Source organism: Melanotaenia boesemani, chromosome 13 (genome assembly GCF_017639745.1).
Source record: "Melanotaenia boesemani isolate fMelBoe1 chromosome 13, fMelBoe1.pri, whole genome shotgun sequence".
NCBI lineage: Eukaryota > Metazoa > Chordata > Actinopteri > Atheriniformes > Melanotaeniidae > Melanotaenia > Melanotaenia boesemani.
Genome location: NC_055694.1, coordinates 28,251,654 through 28,277,423, shown reverse-complemented (window position 1 = coordinate 28,277,423; position 25,770 = coordinate 28,251,654). Strand labels below are relative to the sequence as shown.

The window sequence follows — 25,770 nt, the reverse complement described above, 5'->3', positions numbered from 1 at the left end:
TATATATATATATATATATATATATAAATATATATATACACACATAAAATAAAATTTTCTAGCAAGTTTAAGAGGAGCTACATCCCTGAAACAAAGACAGCCCAAGGACGCAGCTGGCTTCCAAAGCCCTCATCCTCATCACTATATCCCATTTATACTAGCATAAACAAGACAATGGTAAATGGACTTGTACTTATATAGCACTTTTTCAGTCAGTTTGACCACTCAAAGCGCTTTACACTACTTATCACATTCACCCATTCACACCCCGATAGGCACATCGGGAGGCAACCTGGGGTTAAGTGTCTTGCCCAAGGACACTTCGGCAGTTAGTCAGTGGAAGCCTGGAATCGATCCGCCAACCTTCCGGTTGAAAGACGACTGCTCTTCCTCCTGAGCTACAGCCGCCCACGATATGGAAGGATCATGACCTGCTGATGATCCTAAACTATCTGCAGGCTATCATGTAGGAGTTTGACCTTTCCTGTAACAATACTGACATTTAAGCTGGTGAGATTGGACCAAATAATTAGACTGCCAGACACAAGGATGGGTGCTTCATGCAAATAATGCTGACGCCATTACATAATAATAATAATACTATTCATTTTAAAGATTCATACTATTCATTTTAAAGAACACAAAAGAGACAAGAAACATTGTCTACTGACTACAATATACTTTACCAAAGAACTTCTGCAGGTTCAGAAAAACAATTTTTTTCCTTTCTTTTTTTTTTTTAACAAATATTAAAATGTATCCATGATTTGTAGTGAAAAGAACAGAAACAGCTTGTTAGAGCAAATAAAGACCAACAAGGCAGCAATGTTTACAATAGCCACATGGTCCCCAGCTACCAGCACGTGGCTCGGGTTTTAATAGGCCAGCTCTGATGTAAACACGACATCGCTGCTACAGGGACACAAACGACGAAAAGCAGCACTTTAAAAGACATTCGCTCAAAAATTAACTCTGTCAAAGTAAAACTGGAGTCTGTTTATGCTGTTTTATGTTGTTGGAATCTTAACTGTCACATAAAACGATCCTCGGTTTAAGGTCCCTAACAGAAAGTGATACAGTCTTCTGGTTGTGTCGGCCTCATCTCTTTCACATAAATCTTCAGCTTAAACATGAACTCGGACTTCAAATGTAACTGATATAAAAAACATTTTCAGATATTAAAACGAACGTCTTTTACCAGCACTGGATACAACAACAACAACAACAATAATAATAATAATAATAACAACAAATATCCCGGGGAGTTTACCTTCTGTCTGGTCACCGTTTCTCTCTACCAAAAAGGTCAAAGTCTTCAGCGTGTCGTTGTAGAAAAGCTGTCAAAATGCGGGAATGTTAAAAAGCCACTTTGTGTGAGGGGCTGCGTGCTTTGGCACGTACCCCTTCCCCTATGTCCCCTCCCCCTGTTACGTAACACGACGCAATCATTGCTGCAGCGCAGATCTGGTAGAAAATTCTCGTCTTTTTAGCTTTAAAATCCATAAAATAACTATACGGTAATGAAACTACAATGTCTTCCCTCTTAGACATATTATCTCTATAAAAAATAAAATAAAAAAAAAGGGGGGAAAGAAAAAACACTTGACAACATATGTAAATTAGAATTTACTCAATGATATTCCCTTAATTTGTGCACGATGTGTGTTTGTGTTGCCACGCTTCGTTTCCTTTCTTAAAATAGACTGAAATATGACAGATGCACACACTTCACAATGTGAATTCGCTAATCTGGAGGGGCTCTTGAAGGCAACACAGGCCATCCCATTCTACTGACAAACACAGGCCCAGATTCCACACAAACAAGCCACTTTACAAAACCACTGCCTTGTAGCTTTAAATAGTTTCAACCACGCCAACAATCCGCATTACGACACGCAATTCTTAGGCAAAGAATTAAATACTGACAACGCTACACCTATGCTAATATTACTGAGGAGGCTATGTAGTGAAGATGGCTGTCACTGTTACACTAGTCATCTACACTCGCTCAGTGGTAGAAAGCAAGTCTATTAATGTGGTTCTGCGTGGGTTAAATAATTTACATAAACTCTTCAACACAATTAGAATCAAACAAAGATATTTAACATATAAATCTAGCAAGAAAATTAAGGTTACGTGTTCTCTCAAATCTGTCGACCTAGTTGCTATAAGCAGCATGAAGAAAATCCACCCTCACCAACACTCATTCTCACATAATTTCGCCAACACCGTTTGCACAGGAATTACAGTTTGCATTTATACATAAATCATGGGCTCTTACTTGTAGGGTGGTCTCCACAAAATCATATCTGGTGGCCTACAATCCGAATCCCGGTAGATACGATCCAATCCGTCATTGCTAGCCTGCCTGGCTAACGCCGACGGAGATCGCTTAGCCCAACTACTGGCAGATCCGCCCACAACTACGTTCTCTGCGTAACGGACCGTGCCAGCCTGGCCCCGTTCGCTTCAACCAGATGAATGACGAACACAGCACATTTCGGGCCCCACAACAAACTCGGTAAAGGGAGGGGGAATCCAGTGACAGGTTAAGAGCTGGGAAGACCCAGTTGGCTATTTTTCCTACTTTGCCAACTGGCTAAAAGTAAGCCAGTTTGTTCAATCGAAGCGCCTAAATCCAGACACGAGTTGTTGAAGTTAGTAGTTGAGTGCAACGATTCTATTTATCACAGTTTGTTTACTTACTGCTTTAGTGATTAATAACGTTCTCTTTACAATGATTCATGTAGCAGCTGTTAATGCATTTTTCCGCTTAGTTGTTAAACAAAAGATGTGAGAGGTCTCCATAGTAACCTTTGTTACCCCAAAATCTGTCGCTCTTCAGGGCAGTTTGACTACAATGCCATCTTGTGGACATAACAGAAATAAACTTTCCATATTACCTCTCACCAAGATCGCATCTTCTAAAGTCAAATATTTTTATGGAATTATCTGTTTCAGTACAGCAGGAGCTTCTTCACAGTGTCTCCAGCACTAAGAAAACAGCACATGTTGCTGTTTCTTAGTTCTAAGGTTTTACATATTTTATTACTGCCCATTCCTAAATAATTTGGGAGTCCATCATTTTACATTGCAAACATTATTCACAAGTGGAAAACAATGAAGAGAATCTTTCATGGAGTGGACTTCCCAGCAAGTTCACCCCAAGGTCAGGTCATCCAATGTTTAGAGAACCTGTAAAAAACCCCACAAGCTCGGATGCTACAGACCTCAGTTTGCATTTTAAATGTTGTTCTACAGCCACAGAACCTGGACACCTCAGTACTAGTTTTGCTACTGTATACATAATCTGGAGTCAATGTGAGGCCATCTGTCTGACAGCTGAAACAAAAATCAATGTGTTTAACATGTTGAAATCCAGACTTCAAGCTGAAATGGTTTGGTGGGACATTAGGAGAACAAAGCAAGAAACAAACTGAAGTAACATTGGAAACATCATCTGAGGTTGGATTGAGCTAACACCTCTTAAAACTGCACCAATAATGAGTGTAATGGATCAGAATTCAGGTTTATTGATTACTTCACCTTTACATTACTGCACTTTCATTTCTATGTATCTTACATTGAAAACTTTACAATCTGTACTTCTTAATTTCACACAATGTATATATATATATATATATATATATATATATGTATATATATATATATATATATATATATATATATATTCCCTAACTTTAGGGGAAAAAAGTAGACATCCATAACTGCAAGGGAAGCGATGCTTGTCCCAAAAACAAACAAACAAAAAAATTAAATGCACTTTAAATAATTACATACATCTTTTTTCCGAAAAGAAAAAAAGGGCATGGAATACACTGTAAGAATCCAAGATGCAGAGATTCCAGCATCTCCGTGGATGTGAGTTCTGGTTTTGCTCTGTTCCCAAACCTTCCTGTGGTACTGTCATGTAAAAGTAAATCAGCACTGACAGGCATTCTACATTGATACACTGGGTAGTATCAATACAGTAGCAATATGATGTGCAAAATAGTTGGATTATGTAATACAGCCAAGTGATGGATAAGTGGAGAGGTTTTATGAGCCAGCTTGAAGTCTAAAGGCAGAGGAGTCAACTCCATGTGTAAGACAAGCAGGAATGCATGACAGGAGGGAGAATACAGTATTTTACATTGTAAACCAGGTATTATTTTGGGGGGAAAAAAATCATAAAACAATTTAAAGCAAGTAGGAAAAATAAATAAGTAAAATCTCAACAAGCAAGAAACATAACAGGACGGTTGTATCACATAGCAGATAAATCAGAAAGAAAGCCATTTTAGATCTTTGATAGTGTTACCTGCAAATGCAGGTTGAGGTCTCTTTAGCAAGTCAATAGGCTGCTACACCAATATGAGGAGACACGTAAACACTAGAGTAATGCTTTAGGTAGAGTACTGATACAGAGAACATTTGTTGTTACAATAATTTTCTTATAGGCACAGGCGGCCAAAGCACAAATCCAAGGTTTATCAGATTCACTGCTTCATTTCTTTTCCATGTCTTTCTTTAAGCATTTAAAAGCCAGAACAAACAGAAAAACATGGAAACCAGGTCAGGATTAGCAACAATAACGACAAATTATTTAGGGTTGTTTTCTGGTCATTGAGATGAGAGTCAAAGAGGGGATGATGAACGACAGCAGTCAGCAGGGAGCGTCGGTCACATTGCTGCTCATCCCCAAGACAGAACCGAGGAGGGACAGCGTGAAGACATTTTTCAACAAGCCAAGCACAGTTAAAAAAAATCTAACACTTTAATGCAAAGTACTGAAGTGAAACTGAAAAGCTACAGTCTTTTTCACTTTCCTCCTAGTTTTGCTGCCCCTCTTGTAATATGAGCTGAGAAAGTCTCTTATCAATCAAGTTCAGTTAAGATCTTCATCCGTGTTCGTTGTCATTTCCATTTTCTCCATCTGGTCCTTCAACATCTTTTTTGTGAGAGTTCAAGCAGGCGGTCCCTCAGAAGCAGCGATTTGGAAGACAGAACCGATACGCAGGAAGAAGCGCCTGAGGACGGCCCGCAGCTCCGGGATCAGGTCAAACTGCATCATTTCACACAGGTGGGGGTAGTAGCAGGAAGCATGGGGCTTAAACTAAAAAAAAAAACAAACATCAAAATTCAGCCATCTTTTCAGCAATTGCTCCAGATTTCAGTAACAGATATTTAGAATCTAAATGGAATAAAGTCTGGCTGTACTGGTGCTGCTGTGAAACCAGACTCCTTCATGGAGTTTTTGTTGTATTTTCATTCTTGTAAAAGGATAATTCAAGTTAATTCCAAAGATTGCATTCAGGCAAATAAATACAATTTCTCACTCTCAAGCATCTCTAAAACAACTTTCCCAAAATGCACAGCAGGTCTTGTACAAGAAAACCGTGCCAGTCAGTCCAGTATAACAGTTTTGTTTATTTAGTGGTCTGCGATGTGCTGACTGCGAGGCGCCAACATTTCCTACTGCTTCAAGCTGAATGCCAAGCTTTTTTTTTTTTTAAACTAAACAATAATTGGTTTCACCTAAAATGGCCTGAAAAGAAAGCATGAATCATATAAATGATGAATGGGTGAGAGAAATCCGGCAAATTATAAAAATAAATACAGTAGCTAACATTTTATTAAATTTTCAGTGTTTTAGTCTCTTTTTAACCTCTAACCTTGAGTCACAATTTAACATCACAAACCACAGCCCTGAAATCAACTACTTCAGCCCCTGATTAATGTTTCCCCACTGTATTTCCAGCAGTTATGTTAGCGTGTTCCTGCCTTATCATCGGGTAGCCGTAGGGTCCTGGTGAGCAGCAGCATCAGCAGGCTGTTCCAAGCCTCTCTGTGGCTCTCCGAGGTCAGACTGATGAAGTAACCCAGAGCATCACTACACACCCTGAGAGAGACAACAATACACAAAGTTACGGTAACCATGACAACATCTGCATCTGTAAAATCATCATTTTCCTTTAACATCTTCAGTGTAAAAGTGAATTAATAGCACCAACTGCAGTTATTAAATAATATTGCACATATGTATTCTTGATCTAAAGCATGACTTAGAACAAACGGCATGTGTCAGATGCAGAACAGAAACATGTATGCAACTGTTCTTTTTTCAGAAACTAGTAGTCACTGCCCCGTTACCTTGGTTACAGCAAGCATCTGAACCGGCACCCAACACATATGAGCACAACTTCACTTGACAGAGCGACAGCGGCAATGCCCACGCACAACTCAGGAAAAATGTAATTAAAAATGTTTACAAGAAAGAGTAGGAGAAAGGTGGAGGCTCAACATGCAGCATAGATTTAAGTTCTGAGCAGCTGTTATATTACTTTTTATTTCTCTTTATTTACTTATTTATTTTTCAAATACTCTGCGGGACTGACTTAAATTAATTAGAGTTGAAAAATTACTTTGACTTTGTTTTATATTTTGTACAACATCGTAGCCTAATTAAATTATAAGGATATTAATGGCAGAAATGTTAAAAATGTTCTTTTTCAAAAGTAAAGAAAAAGTTACTTTTAACAGTAATACATTACTTTTCGGTGTAAGTAATCAAAGTAAATTAGTTACTTTTTAAGTGAAGTAACTAGTAAATGTAATTAATTACTTCTTTTAGTAACTACCACAACACCGGTGTATTTATGTATTGTATATTTATGTATTGTATATTTATGTATTGTATATATATATATATATATATATATATATATATATATATATATATATATATATATATATATATATATATATATATATATATATATATACACACGGCAATAACAAATTTATTTATTTATTTAATTAATTTATTAATTGTGTTAATTTGTTAACTGACCTTCCCTTGGGTGAGTATCAGATGTCCAAGGGTCAGTAAATGCAGCATGTAATGTACTTCTGTTGCTCCAAATCATCTCTACTATGTTCTAGTACATAATTCAGAATTCTCATCATCTCACCGACTGTCTCCATGGTAACAGTTTCTGTCATAAAACCACCAGATGTGATGACTAAAGTTAAACAGCCAACATTGATGAAGAAACTCTGATAAAACTAATGATCTGGCTAAAAACCCGTTTTTCCTTTTATCATTGAAGTGTGAGTGTTCGTGCAGTAGTGATAAAAGTCCTACAGCAGCATCACCCAAAGTAAACATCTGTTGATAAATAATATCATTGGCTGCTTGATTTACACGTTTTTCTTCACTGTTTTACATTAGATAATCACTTCAACATTTCATAAAATCTAAACGTAAAAAAAGGTCTCATTTGTGCCCCCCTTTTCCTGGTCAGTGCTCCTGCCTGGCCCCCCATCAGAACTTTTCTAGACCCGCCCCTGCATAGCTGAAATATAAACCCTGTCTACCACCAGCCAGCCACTGTGTTAGAGAAGGTCCTGCCAAAGACAATATTATGGGGTAAATATGTGACGGTGTGAACCATGAACTGCTAGTTTTATTCTTCTCAGCTAAACGATAAACAAACACAACAAGAGAGAAAAGCCGATCAGCTGATCACAGACAGCCGTCATAACTCACGGAACAACCTGAGAGGAGAGGGAAGAAGCAGCTGTGCCGAACAGAGACAACCAAAAGACACGTAGAGCAGACAGGTTGGTGCATAATGCAGGATAAGTTTAAAAAAAAAGTGGGAAAAGTGGTGGTGTGGAACCCTCTTATCCGGAAATGAGTGGATAATTTAACACCCTCATTCTCCATGGAGGTGACGTCCTTGGGTTGCTCCATTAATGTTGTGTTTATTCTCAAATCCATCCATAAAGCCAACCAGCTCATCTTTTCCATCTTGTCTCTCCATGTCCCGCAGTCATAACAAAGAAATAACTCCCACCAGGAGAAGACCCTAGGGAAGACCCAGGACATGCTGGAGGGACTACATCTCTCGGCTGGCCTGGGAACGCCTCAAGTTTAACTATAATTTTTTTTATTGCTTGGATTTTTAGTTCTTCTTCTGGTTCTGTTGTTCTACAACAATTCAACTTATCTCTAGGGATTAATAAAGTTTTCTGCTTTTGAAAGCTGTGAGACTGGATCGTTTGATCTTTTTTTAAATCCACTGGCAAATTCAAAAACAGAAGCTGGTCCCACTAATAAGTACTGCATGAAGATCAATTCTGATATTTCATATAAAGTTGTTTTTATACTGACCACATACACATAACACTGTTGTGATTTTATAGCACATCCTACATCTTTGTACTGACAGGTCTAGGGATGAAAGTAGACCCTGACAGACACACTTATTTGCCCTCATTGAGCCCAATTTATCTTGCAAGATTCAATTGTCAAATACATGATGTTAATCTGGTAGATTTTACTTACAGCAGCAGGCGTGTTTGAATGTCAGGCCACGAGTCCTGCAGCTGAAGGTCAGAGTACATCTTGAACAAGATCCTCAGGCTGCAAGCAAGACTGCTGGTCTCTTGCTTCAACAAGTTCGGCTTGGATTTGCCTTTAAATCCTGATGACAGACAGAGCAGAGGTGTTTGTTTAGCAAGTGTTTCTCTACCCCTCTGTAGCCACGCTGTGTTCCAGGAAGTAAAAAAACAAAACAAAAACAATGCTTAACCTTTAAGGCCCGACACATGAAAAAACTGTGATGCCAAATCTTTGAATATGAGGTCTTTATTTGGCCATTTAACAGAATGGGAAATTTAGGTAATGAAGGTAATATCCAACTATCCATTTTCTGCTGCTTATCCAAAGTCAGGTCGCGGGGAAAGCTGTCTAGACTATAAAGGTAATAATAAAAGGGAAAATGACCATTTATTACCATGTGATACGTCAAAAAAAAATTTGTGTAATCTTCAGCTTCCTGGTAGTTTTTGGTAGTTGTTTAATTATCTGACTGTGTTCAACAGGATTTTGAGCAAAATTTATAAAGTGATGCAAAATGTCTCAGAAACTATATGTATCAAATATGACATGGTGGGCTCTGTAGGGTTAAGTAAAAACACTGGACCGTTACTGTGATGTAAGTGCAAGTAAATGGTAAAGTAAATGGCTTATTTATGAAAAAGTGCAAAAATCGAAGATTTTATTTACTGACATGAGAAGATTTTAACTTTTTCTATCTACCTGCCCTCCAGAGGGCCGTCCTTTGTTCGTTGTTGGAGTTGAAGTCCTTGGCAAAGTTGTGCGACTCCAACAGACAGTCCAGGAGCTTGAAGAGGTGGGCTGACGTCATATGCCGGTACATGCCCTGATCTGGGCCTGATTTGCCTCCTTCTGACTCCTCCAGAGTGTCTCGCTGGAGGGAGGAGAGTTAGATAAATATAGTTACATGGTTTAGAACTGTTGTTTTTTCTCAGCAAGAACTGGATTGTAGGGGGGGGGGGTGTCAACACAACAACCCAACTTTTTTTTTTTTCATTACTTTTAATACATTTTCTTCCAAATCTGAAGCGAATTAAGATCACAAATACAGACAATTTTACATAAAACAACAAACACAGACAGCAGTAGTTGTTTCTCACTGCACCTGTGCAGCAGCCATGTTGTCAGCATCCTCCTTCTTGCTGGTTGCTGGGTAGAAAACAATGTTGTCTACGGTCTGGATTAGTTCAAGTTGTACCACACATTTAATCAGCAGTCCTGCAAACAACTTCTGGTCTGAAACTCCTGAAATGCAGAAGAATGAAAACAGTATAGAAGTTACACTACCTTCATCTGGAAAAATTATGCTAAATATGAATTTAGATTAGCTGGAAAAAAGAGAGAAAAGAAAACTGGGTGCATGTACTTACTGGCATTCGACTTGCCCTTCCAGGTGTCGTCGCTGGACATTTGACTGTGTCCTCTCTCAGACAGAGCTCTGTCGTAGCTGCTCTGGGACTGACAGTCGAAATCAGCATCCTAGAGATGCACAGCAACAAACAGCACACACATTCACACAGTAGCCTTTTTTTGTTATAGTGAAAGGAAATAGAGCAGTCCTTTGCATTGGATAAAGCAGTTTATAACATGTATTATTATTATTATTATTATTATTATAGCTGTAAAATTATTAAAGTGGAGTTGGTTACTGCATCCTGTCACGCAGGGGGTGACTACTGTTCCTGAGGATGATTAATGACCATTCGTGATTATGCCTGAAATTTGTCCATTTTTACTGTGATGTAACAACAGAAAGATGCGTACAAATTAAATTATCTTCAATTGGCTTTTTCTAAAAAAATTTTTACATTAGATGATCACTTTAGTTGTAATAACCAGTACAATATTTCCTAAATTGTAGCTTTTTTTTTAAAGGATAAATCCTTTCTACCACCGGTCAACTACTGTGTTGACAGATGTGTCCTGCTCTGATTTATATCTCAAAACCTGTTCATAATTTCCCTCATCACATTCATGGCCCCTAAATGATCAGCCCTGTGTTTCCACCATCTGCACACACCAATGATTCAGAGAAGACGTCCCCTTGCTTCCTTTTGCCTTTTCACTCTGACTAGATGTCTTAACCTAGTCTATCTTCATAGAGATGTGCAGAGCTGTCTTATGACTGCTAGACTTTATAGCTGTTTCACTAGCAAACCTCTATATTACTGAGAAGTAATGTGAAATAAATGCAAACAATATCTATTTAAAATAGGCTGCTGTTATCAATACGTTTCATTCTTTAGTTTCACGTGACAGTGATATGGGTCTGATGGACATGAGAATGATAAATTTTGTTTACTATCGCTAGCGCATCCAAAAACAAAATATGTGCTGGCATGAACCATAAACAGCTAGTTTCCTCCTCCTCAGCTGAACGATAAACGAAAGTAACAAGAGACGGTACTAGCAACAAAAAAGCTGATCAGATGATCACCGACAGCCGGTGTGAGGATTCACGGAGCAACAGGAGAGGGAGGAGCAGAGGAGGAGGCAGATCAGACACAGAGACGAGGAGCATAGTGACATTTGTACATAATTGTGGGAAAAGCTTTTTAACAATGCACGAAAAGTGAGGGTGTTGAACTGTCTCTACAGGAAAAGTGTGGGAGATGAAGGTATGTTAATTCCATTAAAAATTAGATACTAACATTAACGTGTTATTTTTGACAGCCTTCATTATTATTATTATTATTATTATTGTTATTGTTGTTATTATTGTTATTTTTATTATGGTGGAAATGGGGGAGTTTATTTTCTTACGAAGTGCTTGCCATCAGCAGCTTCTTCATCCTGTCCAGCGGGTCGCCAGGTTAACAAACTGATGCAAAAGAGAAACATGACAGCAGATTGAAAAACAGGAGTTGTAAAATTTCACATTCAGCACAAAGAACAATCAAAGCAGTAAATTCCAAATCACTGACAATATCTATGTCCATCATTAATGTGCCGTTAATCACCGAGGAGAAACTAAGCTGACATAATCTGACAAGGTTGGCTCAGTACTCACGCATGAGGGCTGGTGTTCTGGAAAATCTCCAGCATACAGCAGCAGGTGATGTTCCAAACATCTGGGCTGAACTTCTCCCCATTCAGAATCACCAGGTTCTCCAAGCAGTTTGTCCCCGACCGAGCCAGCTGTTCATTATCTGCAACGGAAGCTACTTCAAAAGCATCTGCCATGTACATGTGCTCTTCACATCACTGAGCCTGTTGCCAAAAACTATAAGCTTTGATCCTGTTGGAGATCGAGTCACTAAAATGACTGCAGGAACATATTTTCGACACAAACACCTCTACCTGGCTTTCAAGCTACATAAAGGAGGAGTTGTATTGAAGGAGGGTTTCTGCAACTAGATAACTGAACTCTTGTATTTGTTTCCTTTTTTGTGGTCTACTGTGTTCTGGCAAAGTAGCATGTGATGTCATCAGCTCTTATTTCTACAAAGCTACTAACATGACACCCCAACGCATTCACTGTGATCCCAGGAAACTGGGAAAACTGCACACAGGATGAGAGATTGTCCATTTCATTTTCCACATTACAGCTAAATTATTTAGGCATTTTGGTGATAATACTGCATTTGTTTTAGGACATTGTGAGGAAGAAGGTTTAACTTTTAAAAATCAAATAAAGCACTTTAAAGAAAGCTAATAATGAAACACAAAGGGGAAAACCCCCTCCCCACTCCATTGCTTGTACAGGCTGACAATTTCCAGAAATGGAAAGTTACTGATGAGTGAAGCTTCAAAATATCTACTGCTAGGTGTTAATTTTCTGACTTATGAGTGTCACTGCTCTAATAAGGACTGTATGTGTGATTATGTTAAACTCCCACCTTGCCTGACACACCACTGCAGCTGTGTGAAAATGTCAGCCAGTAAGATTTCACTGAGAGGCTCATAAAACTGGGTGAACACATCACAAATGGCGTAGAGTGCGTGGTTGCATGTCGTCGTCATCCACTCAGTTTTCTGGAACCAAACAAAACATGAAAACACGCCAGCACATTTTTTTTCCAACACTATCCAGGTAGATTTGGTAAGTTTTTACCTCTGTCTGCTGCTCCGGGAGCTTCATGTTGTCAAAGATGCGAAAGACTATCCTAAACAGGTCGTGCCACCAGTGCTTCTCAAAGGTGTGGCCGTAACTTTTCATGATCTCGAACATGACTGTGAGACCTCTGTCCAAAGCAAAAACAACAGTAAAGATATCACTCTTGTTGTATTATGATAAAACAGGAGAATGTTAAAGCTACAACATCAGTGTGGTGTGATTGTTAAAGAATAAAAAAAAGCAAAACTACATCTGTAAGAAAACTAAATAAATAACCATTTAAGTTTGACTAGAAGTAGTGCTTCCAGCACTACTGTTACACTTGAGATACTTCCTGGAAATCTGGTACTGATTACTTGTAGGTGGACATTTAAGTCAAAAAGAGCTAAACTTCATCAGTGATAAAATTATCTAGGAATGAGTCTGATAAGGGACTGTGTAAAAGGAGAATGTAAAAAAGTATACCGGGCAGTTTTACAGATGTTTCATTAAGGGCGTTGCACAAGTAAATATCTTAAGAAGCCATTGGCCAGTGTTAATGATGGATACCTCCTCTATCAATGGTCAGTCTCAGGAAAATGGAAAAATAAACCCCAAATTCACCTTAGAAACATCATGAGGATCCAGAAGAAAGTAAACCCCATGACATATCATACAAATAGAAAGTACTTCACTATAAAACCCCCTTCATCTTCATAAAAACTACCAGGACTTTCATGACTCATTTCAAACAAAGCAGAGTCATAGGGGAATACAATTTTTAAATAGTGGAATAAAACCTTTGACCGCAAAGTAAAAGTTCCCAGAGATTTTTGTCCCACAGTATCTTTGTAATTAGCAGAGTCTGTTTTCATGTGACTTGTTTGTGTGGTTAAGTAGTCAGTGCTGTTCTCATGTTTTTGTTACAATCCCATTATAACATGGGATTTGAATTGTGTTTCATTTGGATGAAAATTCTCTGTACAGCCTTTTACCTGAGTTTCTCTCCATCATTTTGGTATGCTAAACGTTAGGATTGGTGCTTCCTAGTGTGTGCAAAGATCTTCTGTACTGCACATATCTCATGCTGCCCCCTTTACAGGGGGCTCTTGTAATGAAGAGGTTAACTGAATGAAACCAGTGCTTCTACTTTTTTCATGTTTTTACTGAACTTTGTAATAAACAAAAAATAAAATCTAAGTCCCATCAATTTGCAGGCAGTGTTGTATATGTAAGGACAGTTTTTAATATCAAGTTTTTGCTATTTAATTTACTATATTCTGACACGCTTACTGGTCTTCAACAGAAAACATATCTATATGACTGGATAAAAGGAGCATATCAAAACAACTAATGCTTATAGCTTCTAATCCGTGTTTCTCGGTAACGGTTTGAGCACAGAAACATGTATAAGCTACATCCTGAGCAGTGTATTTTTAGCCTCTATTTGTTTACAGCTCTGGCAACTATTAAAATGCATGTTTCCTTAGCAACTAACAGCATTACTTCTGATGCAAAGAAAGTCTTTGAAAAAGATGATCAGGCTGCATAAGCAGACAAAAATCCTTGCATGGTTCATGAATATTTATCTTAAGTGTGGATCAAGTGAGTTATCCACATCTGAGTGAGATCAGTAACGCACAACAAGTTTTGGTGTACAATCGTGTCACAGTCCTGTGATAAACCAACTTCATGCCAAGTGGCTTTACTACCTTGTTCGGATGTCAAGCTTGCAGCGGTTAATGATACAAGAAAGCTCAAACAGGATGGGAAACCAGCCACGAACCCACACCCGATCACCAGGAGCAACATTCATGTCATCACTGGTGTATTCCCTCAGAGCCTGAACAGAGACACAACACAATAGAAGTTATAATTTTTCACATTTTTGCAAAGAAATTGTCCCACAATTTCTTCAACCAGTCTAGTTATAGCTCAAAAGCTCCCACCTGTGGTCTTTCAGACACGTATTTTGCACAGTGTCGGATGAGTCTGATGGCCTCCATGCTGGTGTCAGGAAAAGCTGCATTGCACACAAACTCTGACAAACACTTTACTGCGTCCTGGAATGAATCAATAGCTGCTGCAAAGTGTTGCTGAAAGGTGTTCACTGATGAAAGAAACAACATAAAAACAAGAATGAGCTTCTTGCTGAACGTAAATTTATTTATTCTCAGAATAATGCAAAGCTAGAGCTGTGATTTCCTTCAGTGTCAGCTGAGCAGTTATACCACTCACTTTTTTGTTTTATAATATATACGCCAATATGGCTGTAACCGTAAAATATCAATGTTAATGTTATTTATATAGCACATATAAAAAAATTTTTGACCAAAGTGCTTCCCAATTGCACCAGCAGTCATAAAATCTATACAGTGGGTACAGAAAGTCATCAGACCCCTTTAAATTTTTCACTCTTTTTATTGCAGCCATTTGATAAAATCGAAAAAGTTCATTAATGTACACTCAGCACCCCATCTTGACAGAAAAAAACAAAAATGTAGAATTTTTTGCTAATTTATTAAAAAAGAAAAACTCAAATATCACATGGTCACAAGTATTCAGACCCTCATATTTAACTCACATGCTGTCCATCTCTTCTGATCCTCCTTGAGATGCTTCTAGTCCTTCATTAGAGTCCAGCTGTGTTTGATTAAACTGATTGGACTTGATTAGGAAAAACACCTGTCTATATAAGACCTTACGGCTCACAGTGCATGTCAGAGCAAATGAGAATCATGAAGTCGAAGGAACTGCCCAAGGCGCTCAGAGACAGAGGTTACACAATAATTTCTGCAGCACTCAAGGTTCCTAAGAGCACAGTAGCCTCCATAATCCACAAATGGAAGAAGTTTGGGACGACCAGAACTCTTCCTAGACATGGCCGTCCAGCCAAACTGAGCAATTGTGGGAGAAAAGCCTTGGTGAGTGAGGTAAAGAAGAACCCAAAGATCACTGTGGCTGAGCCCCAGAGATGCAGTAGGGAGATGGGAGAAAGTTCCACAAAGCCAACTATCACTGCAGCCCTCCACCAGTCGGGGCTTTATGGCAGAGTGGCCCGACGGAAGCCTCTCCTCAGTGCAAGACATTTGAAAGTCTGCATAGAGTTTGCCAAAAAACACATGAAGGACTCCCAGACTATGAGAAATAAGATTCTCCGGTCTGATGAGACCAAGACTGAACCTTTTGGTGTTAATTCTAAGCGGTATGTGTGGAGAAAACCAGGCACTGCTCATCACCTGCTCAATACAATCCCAACAGCGAAACATGGTGGTGGCAGCATCATGCTATCTTCTTTTTCTCTTCAACTGCAGGGACAGGACGACTGGTTGCAATTGACGGAAAGATGAATGCAGCCAAGTACAGAGATATCCTGAAAAAAAACCTCTTCCAGAGTGCTCAGGACCTCAGGCTGGGCCGAAGGTTCACCTTCCAACAAGACAATGAACCTAAGCACACAGCTAAAATAACAAAGGAGTGGCTTCAGAACAACTCTGTGACCATTCCTGACTGGCCCAGCCAGAGCCCTGACCTAAACCCAACTGACCATCTCTGGAGAGACCCGAAAATGGCTGTCCACCAACGTTCACCATCCAACCTGATGGAACAAGAGAGGATCTGCAAGGAGGAATGGCAGAGGATCCCCAAATCCAGGTGTGAAAAACTTGTTGCATCATTCCCAAGAAGACTCATGGCTGTACTAGCTCAAAAAGGTGCTTCTACTCAATACTGAGCAAAGGGTCTGAATACTTATGACCGTGCGACATTTCAGTTTTTCTTTTTTCATAAAGTTGCAAAAATTTCTACATTTGTTTTATTCTGTCAAGATGGGGTGCTGAGTGAGATTAATGAGAAATAAAATTCACTTTTTTTTTATTTTAGCAAACAGCTGTAGTAAAACAAAGAGTGAAAAATTTAAAGGGGTCTGAATACCTTCCGTACCCATTGTAGTCATACTCACTGATAATGTGCCCAGTGGTCTGGAAGGCAAGCTCCACTATTGTCTCATCATGGTCGGAGGCAGCCTGGTGAAACACTGAGAAGATGTTTTTCCAACCAGAACGGATGTTGGCCGTCTGGGAATTTACCATCTGAGCTACGCACCTGATCACCATGTCTCTGATGGTGGGAGACCTAAAGGTGGGAGGGAGGGTTGATAATCAGACTTAATGTGATGTTTCTGATGTTTATCATAGATTTACATAAATAGTCTTTCAACTGTCATACACAACTTGAAATGTTTTCCTGTCAAACAACCACAGCTCTTCCCTCCAATATACGTATGTACCAGTTTCTCATTGCGACTCATTTGTATCACAATATTCTCCACCTGTTCTTCTTCATGATGTGTTCAAAAGGCCTGAGAAAGTCTTTCTGGAAGCGGAAGTTGGCCAGTTCCCCTTTTTCCAAGAACTTCATGGAAAGCTGCCTCAGTGAATCCACAGCAAAGATGGCAACATCTTCATTGGAGTTACAGCCCACCTATAGAGGATCCCAGAAATATCAGTAAATTCAGCTATTAGAAGAATTAGGGGGAAAAAAAAAAACATGATACTGTCAGTTTTGAAATCTGTGTAGGCATCTTAAAATTTACATCAGGCAGCACGTTTAGCCAAAATGGCTAACATGAAGACTGGAATTCCAGAAAGTATTGTGTGATTGGTCAGACATTTGAGGTGAGCGTGGTTAACATGGAAAAGCCTGAAGTGGAAAGTTGTCATGTCCGCATTTCTGCTGATGAAAGGTTGAACGGATAGCTTTAATTGACAGTTGATTGAGGTGGTAAGAAAGTACAAAATAGAATTTAACATGTGGGATATAAAGACAGACACCTCTGTAGGCATAGCCTCATACTGCCATGGACGAGGGTTCTCGTTAATTATGAAATCTCTGGGTTAATTGCACATAAAAACACAGACCACCCCTTCCGCAGTAATCCCCACCCCGTCACGGACAAAGCTTCTTGTGGAGTATGAGTTGACCAGACCAACCCAAACTTTTTTCTTGTTCATACAGCCTCGAGAACAAGAACAAAGTTCTTGCTTCTTGCTGAGTATGTAACAAGCTTAAGCCTGTACACCATTTAAACATCGGATCAGCTGCTGATTACACCAGGTGCCCTTTCCAATTCCAGCAGAGAAAACTGCAAACACTACCACCTCAGCCATATGGCTGATAGAAACTTGTACAAAGTCCAACAACAATTAAGTCTTAAATGGATCAACAAAATCTGTAAATCTGCAGGATACGTGTTTCAGGCTGTGCATTAACCAGCTAGTGATTTCTAGTACGCAGTCCTCTCAGTAGCACTTTTATCTTGTTGAAAGTTAATGACACAGAAACCTTCAATGCTTAGCCAAATCCTTGCTATTTTTAGGGAGCCACTTCCTCCTGCTGGCATCCCCCATCGTTAAAGAAATATGTTTCTTCATAGTTTGTCATCACTTCTAAGACTTCTAAGGTATCATAAAATTTCTACCTTCTGCATACAAGGACAGCTTGTATGCAGAAGGTAGAAATTTTATGATACCTACCTACAATGAGTAAAACGGAACTTTTAAGATTAAAATATCATTGGTTCAAAAACCTGAGCTGAAATCAGGCTTCTATGACAGAATCAAATCATATACCAAAAAGAGGCTTGTAGCTGCTACCTTTATGTCTGTCCCGGATTACAGTGACAGTGTTTACATGTATGCTTCCTCACAATGTTTATATGAATTAGATGCAGTCTATTGTGGAGCGCTGAGGCTTGTAATGACTCAGTCACTAACTCACTTCTGCTTGTTAAATACTTGGAATGTTTAGTCTGGTTTATATAGACTCGGTCAATGGCATGTTCTTAATTCATGCTCCGTTTGTGAGGAATATTCTTTCAAAATTTGCTAAAATTATAGAAGGTGATTTTAATCACCAAAATAAAGAAAATGAAGTGAATGTCCTCTCTAATGGCTTTGTAGTGGCAATGAATCATGACTTTTGATGAGGACAAATTGTAGTACTGAGCAGCATAAAAAAAATATCACGTCATCTTACCTAAAAAGATCAGATTCTAAAGTCCAGTTCAGACATGCTGCACATAATATGGACTCCTCAAACTCAAAGCATGTGGATCCTTTGCTGCACTGACCTTGTTGAAGTGGTCTCCTATGACCTGCCAAATTCGAGACCACTGCAGCCTGATGCGGTTCATGTTGTAGTAAGATATTTCCACAATCTTCTGCAAGCTAAACATCCTTGGTTGGTGAGCGGAGGCCAGTTCATCCATGGACACAGCACACAGCCATCGCACAAAGTCCACTGGAAAGAATTAAACACTAATACTGAGTAAATTTATCCTCAGACAAACACTATATGCTAGTAGCAAGAGATACGTACCAATTGCATTTCCATCAAGTCTGGTAGAACCAGTGAAGATCCTGCAAATAAAACACTTATTTATATAAACTATGTATTTTTAGCCGTGGACTGTATCTCAGGACTTTAAGGAAAGTTAATCTCACCTATCCACAGCTACCACCACACTCTGAGAGCTGGTCTCTCCTACTGACTCCTGAATGTGAGCCATCTGTCTCTTGTCCTGACTTCCAACCAGGTTTCCTGCAACACAATATTCAACATAAATAAATGTGTAACAGTCAAACCATAACAATACACAATATTGATACAGAATAAGTGTATGTATCTTGTATGCAATGAAAACAAGTCTAAGACAGCGATGGATGAAGATTAAGTAGTAGATAAAGTCTGGTTGTGAGTGTATGTGTTGCCTACCCAGTCCCAGTGGCATGAACTCCTCCGTACCAGAAGGTAAGCCCTTGATGCCGGCCTCCCTGTCTCTAACAACCCCCGAGATGTAGCGTGTCTTCACCCCTGTGCCAATCAGCTGGGCGAGCTCTAGCTGACTGATACACTTCAAGATCTACAACACACACAGGCATAACACAAATTCCTGATTTTTCTTTAAATATTTTTTTTCCAAGAGAAGCGGTAAAAGAGCTGAAGTTTAAATTTACATATCAATTAGATTTGAAAGAAAATGATAAAACTTTAAAATAAATGATAGAGAGAGATATAGAGAGACAGATAGATCTATATCCACCTCATGCCACGAGTTGCCCAGGTAGTTTCCATCAGTATGAGCCACGGTGATCAGGGTCTTAATGGTGTCGATGTTCTTTTGCTTCATTTCTGTGATGCTGGAACTGGCAGTCAGCAGAGTAAATCGGGCCAAGGCTTGAACATACGCATCTCGCTCCAACTGCAGACAGACAGGCCACTTTTCACCAAGTCATGGACTCAATTAAGACAAATGAAGTGATTAAAAAAAGCATTTAAAACAATTAGCGCCGTCAAATCTTTAATCAGATTAATCACAGCTTTCAAATGAATTAATCATGATTAATAACAATACGCAACTATAACTGAGATTAACAGAAAGATAAATTAAAGGACGCGTATACTATATATATATATATGACATTTATCAGGGCCGTCAAATTATTAAAATTTTTAACCTGATTAATTACAGCTTTCAAATTAATCATGATTAATCACTATTCGCGACTATAACTGAAATTTGCCTAAAAGTCCTAGATCAGCATCACCCAAAGTAAATAACTGCGGATGAACTATAGTAAACTTTAGTTGTAATAATCAGGTTCAACATTTCATAAAATCTAGACCTAAAAAAAGGGTCTCATTTGTGCCACACTTTTCCAAGGGTTTATACTTGATAAATTACAAAAATTAGTTACCGCCGTTAAAACATCGTTTTTGACAGCCCTAAAAATAATATGAAGCATTATGCAGCCCGAGAGGAAAGAAATCTCTATTTCAGCATTTAGGTATTAAGTTCAGTATAAAGAATGCTACCAACCTGCATACTGAAGATGCAGGCGATCCTGATGGCACATCGGATGCCTTCCAGGCACAGAGAGGCCACCTCTGGGTCATCACAGTCCTGCAGTCCCACACTGAAAGCTGCCAGCAAGGGAGTCCAGGCCAGCTGTTACCAAAAAATAAATAAACAGAAAAGTATAGTAACAATCAGCAAGTGAACATGTCCACATTTATATATCAGACTTTTATTAAAGGTTTCATATTATGCAAAACTCACTTTCTAACACAAAGGCAAATAACTACTGGGGCGTGGACAGGCACCACTCAAACATTTAAAGGTTCAGACAAAGAAACAGCCCATTCTCAGTAGAGCTCACTAAAGCCACTTTTGGAATGGCTGATAGTACGCACCAAGGCCTAGTTTGGTGTAATACACTTAAGAAGAAAAAAAAGGTTGTTGGACCTCTGACACCCATATGAAATAGTTGAAAAAAATGCATAATATGGCACCTTTAACAGTTCACCCTTCCGGTTACAAAGTGCAGAACAGTTTCACAGAATCTAATCTAACTGGGAATTTTAAGTAGAGCAGCTAGAATAAACCAGTTTTCCATGAAGTGGTCATAAAATGGGATCTGATCTTCATTTACAGCTAAGTCACAATTACAAACATTATCTATAACACATAAACAATGATCATTTTTAATCTATGTAATGAATACAAACATTAAACACATCCCAGCGTTGGTGGAAAACGTGTGTTAACCCTTAGATAAAAACATCAAAATGCTTTCAGAGGGTTTTCTAAGAAGTTTTGAAACAAAGCTGTTATTTTGCCTAAAGAACATTTACATACTAAATTAAGGCCATTTCAGACAGCAAACCCTGTGTTCTTGTGGTGCATATATTTCACTGTCTACCGAGAAAAAAAAAAAAAAAAAAAAACTCTTGTAAAAACATTTAATTCAGACACACTTACACCTCAGGACTGAAATACCCACCCTTCTCATTTTTATCTCCAAAGAACCTAAAAAGTGTAAAATTTAAATTTTTCCTTTGCCCTACTATGTTTTTGTCTCATATTTTATATTTTCTAAAACAAAAATCCCCATCTTGCTTCTTGAATGCAACATCCGGGGTTTTAGGAAAACTATATGTAACAGATTAACTATGTGAGCTCTGACAGTTAAGCTCAGGGATACTTAATTTAGTCCTACGAGGGCTGCAACCCTGCAGATTTTCCATGTATCACAGCTCCAACACGCCTGACTCAAATTAATGAGTCATTGTTCAGACGTGACAGGATTTTTGATTTAATTTGATTCAGGTGTGTTGAAAAGGGAATACAATGAAAACCTGCTGGATTGAGGCCCTCGTAGGACTGAACTGAGTAACCATGGTTTAGCATTAACCTACCAGCTGGCTGTTATGGTTTTGCAGTGTAGTGTTTTAATACCCTTTGTTTTTTAATGCATGACTTCAAACTAGACTGCAGACTCATCAAAAGCAGGCTCAGTAAGAACTGTCATGGCTGAACTGCAGATGAGGGGGAAGTGAGCCTTTCAAAATAAAATTGCAAGTCAAGTATTTTTCTTAGTTTGATGAGTGATAGCTTGGTTCACAGAGGCAGACCCTGAAGAGGAGAAGGGTGGAAGTAAGGGAGTGGGTCACTTTACAAAGCTGTGGTACTGTTTCTTTGTGATATTTACACAAAAAAGTCATATCTGATCATGAAATTGTGTCATCTAGGGAAAAAGGGGGATAACGTATTTATTACAATCTCAGTCTCAGTGAAAGATACAATAGTTAAAGTAAGAACATTTGCACACTGTGAAGGGAATTTAAGGGATTGGGACTGAACAGCTGCTTTGTTGTTCTCAGGAATCTGCTTGGATATGATGTCTGTTAATAGAGCAAAAATGTGTTGAATTTTATAATCCGTAACTTTAAAAGCTGTTTTCTCAAAGAGTTTTTTTCTCATTTATACATACAAAATCTCCACCTCAGTAGCACTAACAGACACCAAACTTCCCAGTTGCTCTCCCATCTGTATTTTTTAAAGATTTTACAATAGGTTTTTTGATACCTCATTCCCAGTCTGATTTATATATCCCAAAAAAATGAGGTTTTCTGGTTATTGACAGAATTGTCTAAATTGTTTAGTGATAGAGATATTTAAAGTCCATCTGTAAAAACGTTGACTCTAATATGTCAACAAAATAAAAAAAAAAAAAGTTTACACAAAAAAAATGTAAATTTTAAATTTTTTTACATTGAAATGTATGCAAGTTAGCACATCTCTGGCTATATAATAACAATTCTGCATATTTAAATATAACATTTAAGATAAGTTGCAATTAAAAAATGAACAGTCTTAATGTGAAGAATAATCCAGGCAAGTTTCATGGTGATAGCTGTTATTTACCTGTAGTGAATCACCTTAAGTGGAAAAAAAGAATATTACCTTGAACATGGGCCTGACATGTTCCAGGTGTGTAGCGCTGAAGAATGGTGCCTGAGCATGGCTCACGGCCTCCATCAGAGCTTTAGCGGTCTTTGCCATTTGCTCCATCTCCATGTTGTAGAGCAGGCGGCGCTGCTTCTCATTGGCCACATCTGGATGAAAAAGAACTATATATTTCTGATGCATTTCTCAATTTTCAAGAGATTGTTTGTAGCATATTATTTGAGGCAAACTTCTGACAAAACCTTCTTATGCCATCATAGCATACAGTTCCAAATGTGATAGCAGTACTCACTCTGCTTGGTGGACTTCGGGGTGATTGAAAACTCTCTGCTCTCCTTCATGGCAATCTTCTTACCTGCGATTTCATCATATATGGAGGAGAGATACTCCTCAGGCAGGTCCTTACTGTCGTTAATACCGCGGTTCATCTTGATGTATTGCTCCTTCGTCATTTTGTTCTTCACCTACATGAAGAAAATTTTGTTTTATTCATTTGGATTGTAAAGTTTCCTTGGGTTTCCTGAAAGGCGCTCTAAATAAAATGTATGATTAACATGAAGAAAATCAAGAGTAGACATTAGTACAAGATTATTTCATAACAATATAATTTCCGTTAGTGCACTCAGTTTAAAATTTACAATTGTTTTGAAGATGATGCAGCAGGATTTCCACCAGCACTCTGCTCGTGGGAGGAGTAGGAGTAATGCATGCTCTGCTCGTGACAGCAGCATCTACAACAACACAGAGCTGCCTGTGGACGCCTTTCTGTAAATCATGTTGATTTGCACCCGCATATCAGCCGATGCCGATAGTAGTAAAAAAGGCAAATATTGTCCCGATATATCGCCTGGCCAAAACTATTAAAATCATTAACTTAAACACTAGTTTTAGATAGACCAATTAGACCAATCACATATTGGTCTATCTAAAACTTATCAGGACATCTACAGCTAATATTGCGCTGCAAATGTCTAGATCTCTTGTTTTGCTCAAATATTATATATACCTACCATACCTATTTTATTTATATATATCTAAGACACAGCCAAGCCTGTGCAGTCAACATTCACTAGAAGACAGCAGTTTTATTCACATAGTCATGCTGCCAATATAAAAGTTTTAATCAAAGAAGGGTAGGGCCTTCCAGCACAGAAAGGAGAACATGATAACACCTGGAAAGAACAATGTGGGTAATGTTCTGCCCCAGAGTCATAACGCTTCATGTGATCTCTGATAAGTTCATCGATGTGGTATACTAACCAAATGTCCTAGAATTTATCAGGTTTAATATGTTGGTTGTGTTGTTTTCACAAGTTAAAATAAAAACTAATTAAAATAAAAGTAATGATGCAGCTTTGACAGTTTTTACCTGAGGACTGTGCAGGTCTGTGGTAAGCATAATGATGGAGTAGGCCAGCACGTAGGCAGTGTCTGCACTGGCAAACAATGTCTGTCTGCAAAAGAAGATGTACATCAGGGCGTTGCACGTCTTAATCTAATGAAATGCACACTGTAAAGGTTAAAAAAAAAACAACAATCTTTCAATTATTACTATACATCAGAAGCTATGAAATTTTGGTTCTTACCCCTGGTTGCATTCAAGATACCGGGCAGCAAACTTCTCCATCAGTCTGTCGATTTTCTGGGCCTCTCCTGGAAGCCTGAAACCTTCCAGGAACGCCCTGAGAGCAGAGACAAAGTCCCGCCCACAGAAATCCAGCTGGTCCACATAGCAGTACATCACCTCTTTGTTGAACTTGTTATTCTCACCGAGAAACTCCCCGACTTGTGTCTGTGGATGGACATTTTGGGTTTAGTAACTTGGCCCTACTACTAGTTAGCACTGCATAAGTCACATTTGCATCATCCTCTTACTGTGTCCAGTCGGTCCTCCTGGTGTAAGAACTGGGCGATATCCTCAGCTGTGGAGCCCAGCATCCCCTGGTCCTGCAGGTACTGGATACCACGCTTCGGCTTTTTGTTGAAGCTGTGGAGAGATAAATTGGACATATTTACACAGGAACATTATATAAGAGTAAATAATCCCAGAACAGGTACTGCTCCGTTTATAAAGGCAACTCCTAAGTAATCCTAAAGTCAACTTGCAGACAAGCTGAGAATAGGAGCTCACAGTTCGATGCCATGCTCAATGATGTCCTTCTGTTGTTTGATAACTTCATACTGCTCTGGATGATCCGCCTGGGACATGGGGACGCTGGAAACAGTGGAGTCCAATGAGCTAACGCTGTCCCGGCGCCCTGCCAGCTGCTCAGGGAGCTTCAGCTCTGCTCCATCATTGTCAGATGGATGCTCCTGACCTGAAAACAAAACAGAGATACACCGTAACTATTACTTCCTAGGATTCCCCCACTCTCCTGTGTATTGTTCATGTGTGCTTACCCAGGTTTGCTTGAAGGTTTGGATTCATATACATGTCTTTGCTCCATTCCACCATACATTTGAGAATGGACACCAGACATTCCAAACCCTTTTTACGCAGACTCAGCTCCTGTAAGATTTAGAGAATAATCAAAATTCATTTGTATGATTACACTAGAAACGCTCTACATCATTCTATACTTTAATATGCACCACAGTGACACCTGATGAACATGTACCTGCAGAGGACTCATCCCAAGCTCCTGTCCACTTCTGCCCTGAGCAATCTTGGAGAGATCATTGACAAGACGCTCAAAGATATTAGCAGCATTTAAGTCACAGTCGTAGTTAACATAGATGTCAACCACACACTGGGCATCTGAGGGGACAGACAGAAGAGATTAAGAAAAATACTTCAGTAAAATTGTAAAAATCTGTGTTGTTTTCATACAGCAGAGTAGTAATAGATGCAGAAGACTCAGGTCAGGGTTTCCACTACATATAAATGATCACAGCAAAATAAAAGCTGCCATGCATTCAAAATAATGATTTTTACCCCAGATGTTACTAATGTAAATTCTATTGTATAAATGGATCCATACAAACAAAGCCTATATCTGGGCACATATACGGACTATA

General features: G+C 38.8%; 2 protein-coding genes across 3 annotated transcripts in view; both read right to left on the bottom strand.

Annotated features, from left to right (window-relative positions):
• Positions 1 to 2,434, bottom strand: part of bcl2l1 (BCL2 like 1) — a 36,375-nt gene extending 33,941 nt beyond the window's left edge. Inside the window, exon 1 of one of the 2 annotated variants that reach the window (XM_042004815.1) lies at positions 2,282 to 2,434. The gene's annotated coding sequence lies outside the window, so the exon portion shown is untranslated. Of the gene's footprint in view, positions 1 to 1,270; positions 1,416 to 2,281 lie in introns of those variants that run through there. The other variant, XM_042004816.1, reaches the window with a different exon arrangement.
• Positions 2,435 to 3,608: 1,174 nt separating this feature from the next.
• Positions 3,609 to 25,770, bottom strand: part of arfgef2 (ADP-ribosylation factor guanine nucleotide-exchange factor 2 (brefeldin A-inhibited)) — a 37,360-nt gene continuing 15,198 nt past the window's right edge. The window contains exons 12-39 of the mRNA XM_042004790.1: positions 25,371 to 25,510; positions 25,153 to 25,261; positions 24,884 to 25,070; positions 24,628 to 24,739; positions 24,339 to 24,544; positions 24,122 to 24,206; positions 23,045 to 23,216; positions 22,750 to 22,901; positions 20,323 to 20,451; positions 19,546 to 19,704; positions 19,218 to 19,365; positions 18,947 to 19,043; positions 18,822 to 18,862; positions 18,574 to 18,743; positions 16,774 to 16,925; positions 16,405 to 16,577; positions 14,393 to 14,553; positions 14,156 to 14,286; positions 12,462 to 12,591; positions 12,247 to 12,382; positions 11,418 to 11,556; positions 11,171 to 11,228; positions 9,778 to 9,886; positions 9,513 to 9,652; positions 9,110 to 9,281; positions 8,354 to 8,492; positions 5,785 to 5,902; positions 3,609 to 5,116 (exon numbers count right to left, since the gene is read on the bottom strand). Of these exons, the coding sequence (XP_041860724.1) occupies positions 4,967 to 5,116; positions 5,785 to 5,902; positions 8,354 to 8,492; positions 9,110 to 9,281; positions 9,513 to 9,652; positions 9,778 to 9,886; positions 11,171 to 11,228; positions 11,418 to 11,556; positions 12,247 to 12,382; positions 12,462 to 12,591; positions 14,156 to 14,286; positions 14,393 to 14,553; positions 16,405 to 16,577; positions 16,774 to 16,925; positions 18,574 to 18,743; positions 18,822 to 18,862; positions 18,947 to 19,043; positions 19,218 to 19,365; positions 19,546 to 19,704; positions 20,323 to 20,451; positions 22,750 to 22,901; positions 23,045 to 23,216; positions 24,122 to 24,206; positions 24,339 to 24,544; positions 24,628 to 24,739; positions 24,884 to 25,070; positions 25,153 to 25,261; positions 25,371 to 25,510 (3,815 nt within the window). The 3' untranslated portion in view covers positions 3,609 to 4,966. The remainder of the gene's footprint in view (positions 5,117 to 5,784; positions 5,903 to 8,353; positions 8,493 to 9,109; positions 9,282 to 9,512; positions 9,653 to 9,777; positions 9,887 to 11,170; positions 11,229 to 11,417; positions 11,557 to 12,246; positions 12,383 to 12,461; positions 12,592 to 14,155; positions 14,287 to 14,392; positions 14,554 to 16,404; positions 16,578 to 16,773; positions 16,926 to 18,573; positions 18,744 to 18,821; positions 18,863 to 18,946; positions 19,044 to 19,217; positions 19,366 to 19,545; positions 19,705 to 20,322; positions 20,452 to 22,749; positions 22,902 to 23,044; positions 23,217 to 24,121; positions 24,207 to 24,338; positions 24,545 to 24,627; positions 24,740 to 24,883; positions 25,071 to 25,152; positions 25,262 to 25,370; positions 25,511 to 25,770) is intronic.